Source organism: Bombina bombina, chromosome 4 (assembly GCF_027579735.1).
Source record: "Bombina bombina isolate aBomBom1 chromosome 4, aBomBom1.pri, whole genome shotgun sequence".
Lineage (NCBI taxonomy): Eukaryota > Metazoa > Chordata > Amphibia > Anura > Bombinatoridae > Bombina > Bombina bombina.
In genome coordinates this window covers 659,606,780-659,614,675 of record NC_069502.1, presented here as the reverse complement: position 1 = coordinate 659,614,675, position 7,896 = coordinate 659,606,780, and the positions used below count along the sequence as shown (strand labels likewise).

The following is a 7,896-nucleotide window of genomic DNA, read 5'->3' as shown; positions in this document are numbered from 1 at the left end:
TAATAGAAGTAAATTGGAAACATTTCTAAAAATAACGCTGAATGCAACATTCAAATATGACATAACAGATATTCAGATACTTATATTTAAATGCTGATTCTCAAATACTTCAGCTTAAATGTAATATTAGAATAATAACATGTTATTCAAATGTTATCACTAATTCTACAAAAACATTCAAACTGTAGAATAAATGTCAAGGAGAACATTAGTGATATTTAAATGTCAAAAGAAGACATTCACCCATTCTAGGTATTTCTAGACCTGGGAACTAAGCATCTGAATCATACGATATACTTTACCTCTAAATATGTTTTGCACTAATGATAGTTACCTTTTGATGGTTGTGTTGTTTTTTTCTCGTGTTTTTTCTTCAATGTCTCTATTGGATATAATATTAATTTGTTAGTTTCTTAGGGGTTTAATATATTGTGTGTGTAATGTTTGTGCATACAAGTTTCAATTTTAAAGGACACAATTATTTATCACACTGCTGTACTGAAAGGCGTTGGTTTCATTGCATGTAGGAGGGCAAAACAATATTTATTTTACAACAAATTTAGCAATATATATATATTGTTCTGCATATGTACTGACTGTGAACCAACTTATGCTATGTCAGCTATTCTCAAAAGAATGTTAGATGTAAGGCAGAGTTGCACAGCCAATGGGCTCCATGTACGAAGAAGCGAAAGCTGCTCCGGAACCTTTGCGGGGCAGGTTCGCATATGCGAGCCTGCTTCCCGCAATGTAAGAAGCAGCGGTCATTAGACCGCTGCTTCCTACAGCCTACGCCACCTCTTAGGTGGCGAAGCAAAATCACCGAGAGCACGCTCGCTCTCGGTGATTGACAGCCCCTTCAGTCGCGTGATTGGTCGCGCGATTGAAGGGGCGGGCATTACACACTCCGATGAGTGTGTAATGGTACATACGGGCAAGCGGATCAATAGATCCGCTGCCCGTGTGTAGCGGAGGCGGGCGGACAGCTTTGCGAGTTAAGAAGCTGTCCGCCCGCCTCTTAGTACATGGCGCCCAATGTCAGTTCAAGTTGACTTTCTACAAAAATATATTACATCAGGATTGCTACTATAGGTATGACAAGTTAGCTTTTCAATAAGAATAGAATTGTAACAAATTTGAACGTGACGTCAAAAGTCAGGGACTTTTGCCAGAATTTCATTTATTAACTTATATTTAATAACCTAAAAATAGCAAGCATCAGGTGTGAAGATATTTAAAAACACAGCTGTCAATCATTACTATTTTCATTTGGAAATGAAAAACTAATTAAATAAAATTAATAAAATGCAAACACCCCTATCATTTTTGTATATATAAATGTTGATAGCTGATATTTTTAACCAATCTTGTCTGGCTTTTTCCAAAACGCAGGTTGAATATTTGTGGATAGACCTTAAAGGTATCGTTAAAGGGAAAGTCTACTCCAGAATTTTAATTATTTACCTTGTATCTAACCCTCTGCAGACTGCACCCTTGTTTCAGTTCTTTTGACAGACTTGCATTTTAGCCAATTACTAACTCTTACATAACTTCACAGGAGTGAGCAGAATGTTATCTATATGGCACCTATAAACTAGTGCTGTCCAACTGTGAAAATGCACTGAGATAAGAAGTGGCCTACAAGAGATTAGAAGCTGGCATATGAGACTACCTAGGTTTAGCTTTCAACAAAGAATGACAAAAAAAAATCAAAGCAAATGTGATGCTAAAAGTAAGTTGGAATGTTGTTTAAAATTGTATTTCCTATATAAATCATGAACGTTTAATTTATTTTAGTTAAATCAAGGTCTTTCAGAATTAGTTTGTTAATAAAAAAAGTTCAACTACTATTTTCTATTGAACACCTTCAGAGCAGCAGAGGAGCAGTTGGACAGCAGATTAAACTTAAATAAATTTAAAGTAGTAGCTAGTGCAACTGCTATACGCAATCAGCAGCACAACAAATATATAAATATATGGTTTTAACTCAATGGATAAGAATTTAATCGAAAGAGTGAGGATTTTATCTATTCTTAGTTAAAGTTATAAAGGTAATAAGGTGGAGTAATTTAGAGATTTTAAAAGTATCATATAAATAATGTGGACTGAAAATGCTTGTTCTACAACACAATAAATAACCTGTTTTATATGTCCCCTTTACAAAAATATTTTACTATATCATAAGTTTACCTTTTGTCTGTTCTGCTAATTCTTGTTCAGGTTTCTTTGCTGGTGTTTCTAAGAAAAATAATATTAATTTGTTAATAATAGCAGCACAAAACAGCTAATATAAAGTGTTAATTGGGACATTATTAGAGGTGCATTCTAGCACAAAAGTGTATTATATTTCTGCTTTAATGACTAAGGGTTAGATCAGGGGTGTCAAACTAATTTGAGTCGAGGGCCATTTTCCATACTCACGTGGGCCGCACACTACCTACATATCTTGTCATTGCTAAACAGTGCAGTGGCATTTGCTATAACTGTATACATTTCAAAAGATTGTGTTCTGTAACTCCAAATTAACTCACTCTGGCCTGATGAAAGTGCTCTAATGCTTTTAAGAAGGTAACACACAAGCTCCATCGGGTTACTCTCCCAGAGTCTGTACTATTTTTTTCTTTAGCAACCCCGTTCCGGGTACACTCACAGTTAAACATATGCATGTGCATTGTATAACATTTCTTCTGCATTATAAATACTGGATCGCAATGCTGTTGGCATAGTGACCCACTGTGTATATAGTGATAGACATATACCTGTTGTATATAATATAAAATAAATACATATAAAATATATATTTATCAAATATAAAGTATGTGATTTTAGTTAAAGAGAAAATTATGGAAAGGAATGGGCAGAAAGGATGTGTGAAATCAGTGCTGCCATAGTAATGAACACATATAAAGAAGTGCTGCATGTGTCAAATAAATCATTAGGCACTTATCTGTGTTTGTCTTTTTCTTTTTAATAACAATGTTACACATTAAAGGGACACTAAACGCCTGATAAAAAATCCCTAAAACCTAGTTTTTCTTATTAATAAAAATAAAATAATCACTGCTGACTATTTTATATGCTCCTCTTACCCCAACTGTTGAAGGATATTGTTTTAAAATGCAGCACTGATCTACTGCTGGATTCTCCTATGTAAGCTGCCATATTGTAACACACGCTACAGGCAGGGGCACAGAAGTCACATGCTCATGGTGCAGTCAAGGACACACACAGCTATATTAAATACAGTGTACTTAGATTATCACATCTGTGTGAGCTGCTGTGACTGAAAAAACATTTATTAGAGTATAAAGGTATTAGATTTAGCCATGTATGTATAATACACATAAAATGCATCTTAACCTTAATAAAATGACCATTAAGTACTGTTTATTTGTGTTTCTAACTCTCCCCACAGTTAAAACTTCAAACTGCCCACAAGTTTTAGGATTTAAGAAAAGCCGTTTTCTTCAGGCAGCCAGGCACTATCATCAGTGTAATTTATGTGTTGTAATCTCCGTGGGGGAAGAGGGAGGGGGAGGCTGTGACGCTGCATATACTCTCGGTGCAGAAGATTTCTGCTTTTCAAGAGTTCTCCTCTGTTTATATAAATCACTAAGGGCTGACAGTTGTACAAGAGATCGTTTAGCAATGATCATCTGCACTGAAAGAGACATTAATTGCTAAACGATCTCTTGTGCAACTGTCAGCCCTTAGTGATTTATATAAACAGAGGAGAACTCTTGAAAAGCAGAAATCTTCTGCACCGAGAGTAAATGCAGCGTCACAGCCTCCCTCTCCCTCTTCCCCCACGGAGATTACAACACATAAATTACACAGATTATAGTGCCTGGCTGCCTGAAGAAAACGGCTTTTCTTAAAACCTAAAACTAGTGGGCAGTTTGAAGTTTTTTTTGTTTTTTTTTTAAATGATTTTTATTGAAGTCATAAACAGAAACAGGATATGGGGTATGTCCCAAAACGATTACAGATCAATGTATACACAACATAATTAGCAAAGTAATGCATTTCTATATCTCACACGTTGCTATAAAATGTGGGTTATACCATAAAGAGACTTCAGTTTTATTATAGAGAATTATAAATGTAATATACACAAGAATGGTCCTCTCCTAGCTATATAAGAAAAAGAGTGAGGTATCTATTCAGATAGGGGTAAGGCTAGGGAGGAGGTAGCTCTATAGTTTTATGGGGAAGGGGGATACAGCGGACGAGAGACGCTCAAAATATAATAGGGGGGGTGGGGGGCGGAGCCAGTTAGTATGTCAGAGTCATAACTACTCTGAGAACACAGATCTTTAGTATACACTACGTAATATATTTATCCTCTAAACACATCGTGGGTAGTTTTAAGCTGGGGTATGTAGAAATAAGTAAAGTTTCCTAAGAAGGATACAAACAGGAGGGGATAACTAAGTATATAAAAAACAGAGGTAAATAAAGCACCAGCCCAATCTGATATCTCTAACACCATGTATAATATTAGTTACTACTTGTATATCCAAACTGAGGTAATTCATTTATCTAATATGCTGAGCCGTGCCTTCCCAGTTAGCACAGCCCAGCCGTGACCTTTATAATATGTATTGAGAGACCACAGTAGAGCTAATGCAGGCTCTTGAACTGAAAAGTATTGTTTGGGGATATTTAAATAGCGTGCTTTTCAAACAAGTAGAAACATATCCAACATCAAAGATAGGTTTAAATATTTAGGGTAGCACCAGGATATACACTATAAGAAAACTGATTTATGTCTGCTAGCCAGTTATATTGGAACTACCTTAAGGTATGCGTCATAGATCCATCCAGGACATTAAACCAGACACTAACAATATAGTAAAGATAAGGAAACAGATTTAAAGATGACTATATTATAGACATTGAGGAATAGAAGCAGAGACTGGTTGCAAGTCTCTTACATAGATAGGAGGGGGAGGTTTCAGTGCTCGAATCTCTACTGGGAACTACATGAGGACTCAAAAGGCAAGCTATGTACGGCTAGGGGGTCTAGCATAATAATGAAATTGTAACAAGTGTTCGTATGTTGGCATTCGAAATACATTTAACTATAGTCCTATTTCAGTGCAAAGGGAGTATGATTCTGCATGTTCTGGAGAGGATATACTGGAAGGCAACAGTAGGTTTATACCCTATGTGTATAAGTGTAGAGCTCACTAGTTTGGTTATGGACCTATGGGTAGTTTTGTTCGCAGAAAGCAAACATGTGATCTACAGATGTTATTTAAAGAACACTGCAATATTAGGGATCAAAAATATGATATTGATCTAAGAAGTGAGGAAGAGCAGAATAAGATCTACTTGTAGGGTTACCTCTCTGAAGAGAGCTTAATTATGCGAAGTTAGGAGATAAACAAAGTAAGATGGATCAGGTAGCCCCGGCCATATGTTGCATCACGTCGCTACTTCAAGATCAGCACTATTACATCCCAACAGTGTGTCTGTAACGTATGTCTCCATGTTATAAATAGTGCTATATACTATCACCCCCCAGCATAATTGATATGCAGAAAAATGTGTTCATTCCCTCTGCACTAAGCTGTAGCCTAAAGCTAGGTTTGAAGTGAGATCACAAACATCGCCCTCTAGAGGTGACCGCCTGGTGACATCTAATGTGTGGGCAATAACTGAGGTTAAACAAACTATACATATATGCGAACCCTAAGATGATACTAGGGGTGCCGTAATGAAAAAGTGAAGGCTATTCTCATGTGGAGCTGAACAATAAGGTGTCAACATTTCAATTAGGAGTTCAGTAACATATAAAATAGTAAATTAAAGAAATGTCACATAATACAATGGAAAGATATCACTAAACAGGGAAATTATCAAAAATCATAACTCGAGCTGTAAAAAGTAGACCAGAAACCTAGAGTACTGGGTGGGGAAGAGGGGGACATGTTATATAGACAATAAGGGGTAATTGCTGGGTGGTGTTTATGAAGGGCTGAGACATGTAAGCGATAAACGGGTAACTAGGTACCCCGTTGTATAGTGTCATTAGTTGTAGCTTGATTAACCCACTCCTCTCCTTTGTATCCGATTCCTTATGTCCATATAGTTCAGGGAGCACTGCAGCCAGTTATGAGATAGCCACCGAATGTTAAGAAGCATTAGTTGGCAGCGGGGGCTCCTGTGAAAACCTTTGCTTTGTGCATTGAAGTATGAGGTCGCTCCCTCTGTGAGAGCGCTGTCAAAAGTCTGCGCCATATCTGTGCCAACATGCCGCAACCTCTGAAGACCAGTGTGACATGGCCGGTCCTTGGGGTCTAACCGGCCATGACGAGTAGGCTTTTTGTCAATATGCTCAAGATGCATTAGTGTGGACACTTCATGCTCACCGCCAGACTGTGTCGTGGGCCAAAGAGAGAGTCCCGTTTTGCGGCCTGATCACCAGACCCTCCAGTTGTCATCGGCCCTCCTCTCAGAGAAAAGAAGATGCGTGGCTATCAAAGATCCGGGTTTAGTTGGACCCACTTCAGGGAAGTGAAGCGCGGCTATGACAGCTCCAACCCCCGCTCCAACTGGCTGCTCTGGAGTATGCGCCGGGTGAGTGGCAGAGATTGGTGTGAGTAGCGGCAGGCAGCAGAGGTAACGTGGGAGGGTTATGAGAGGTCCCATCAGCTGTCATGTCCTGTTGACGATAAACCCGAGGGGGTAAGTGATCAAAATCCCCCTCTGGGGGACCAAATGAATCCTCCTGACTAAGTGATAGGCTTTGGGAGAGGATGCCGAACTGGATGTCCATGCGGTGTCCTAACGTTACCAAAGCATCCATAAGTGCAGCGTCCATCTTCTCAGATTGATGTGGGAGCAGATCTAGAGTCTCAGCGTGAGCCGTAGAGAGGAGAGAATAGTTTAAATGCCTGTAGATGCTGGATTTAGATGCAGGAGTTAAGAGCTTTGAAGTAAAGATGGTCGGCCCTTCTCTACCGTGGGCCTCGTTATGTCCTTGCCTCTGCTATTGACCTCGTAGCTGTTTATGAATTGCTTCAAAATGTGTACTAGAGAGTTTGTTAGTAGGTCTTGCCTACATTTTATCATGTAAGATGGTATTTTGGGGCTATTTAGTGGCTTTTGGTGAATTATTAGAGCAGGAGCTCCTGAATTCTGCGTCTGCTCAGCTCGGTGGTTGACTCCGCCCCCTGCTAAAAACGGCAGTTTGAAGTTTTAACTGTGGGGGGAGTTAGAAACACAAATAAACAGTACTTAATGATCATTTTATTAAAGTTAAGATGCATATTATGTGTATTATACATACATGGCTAAATCTAATACCTTTATACTCTAATAAATGTTTATTCAGTCACAGCAGCTCACACAGATGTGATAATCTAAGTATTTAATATAGCCGTTTGTGTCCTTGACTGCACCATGAGCATGAGACTTCTTTGCCCCTGCCTGTAGCGTGTTTTACAATATAGCAGCTTACATAGGAGAATCCAGCAGTGGATCAGTGCTGTATTTTAAAACAATATCCTTCAACAGTTGGGGTAAGAGGAGCATATAAAATAGTCAGCAGTGATTATTTTATTTTTATTAATAAGAAAAACTAGGTTTTAGGGATTATCAGAAGACAGGTGTTTAGTGTCCCTTTAAAGACTGAGGGGTTTTAATGTATGTGCATCCCTAACAGTAAGCGCACTCGCTCTTTAAGTAATAAGCATACTATAATTTTTCATGGAGGTGGCGTGGGCCACACAAAATTAGCTTGTGGGCCGCATGAGGCCGTGGGCTGCCAGTTTGACACCCCTGGGCTAGATTACAAGTAAAGCATAATGATATTGAGCACTGGCACAGCTTAAGTTAATTTAAAGTGCTCTCATTCTTGTGCTCGCATTACAAGTTAAAGGTCAAAAG

At 38.5% G+C, this 7,896-nt stretch overlaps 1 protein-coding gene across 50 annotated transcripts in view; it reads right to left on the bottom strand.

The window, feature by feature from the left end:
• The window catches only part of TRDN (triadin), a 950,114-nt gene that overhangs the window by 276,750 nt on the left and 665,468 nt on the right, over window positions 1-7,896 (bottom strand). For all 50 annotated transcript variants that reach the window (XM_053710723.1, XM_053710722.1, XM_053710726.1 and 47 more), the window contains exons 37-38: window positions 2,191-2,238; window positions 335-382 (exon numbers count right to left, since the gene is read on the bottom strand). In XM_053710723.1, coding sequence (XP_053566698.1) covers window positions 335-382; window positions 2,191-2,238 — 96 coding nt within the window. The remainder of the gene's footprint in view (window positions 1-334; window positions 383-2,190; window positions 2,239-7,896) is intronic.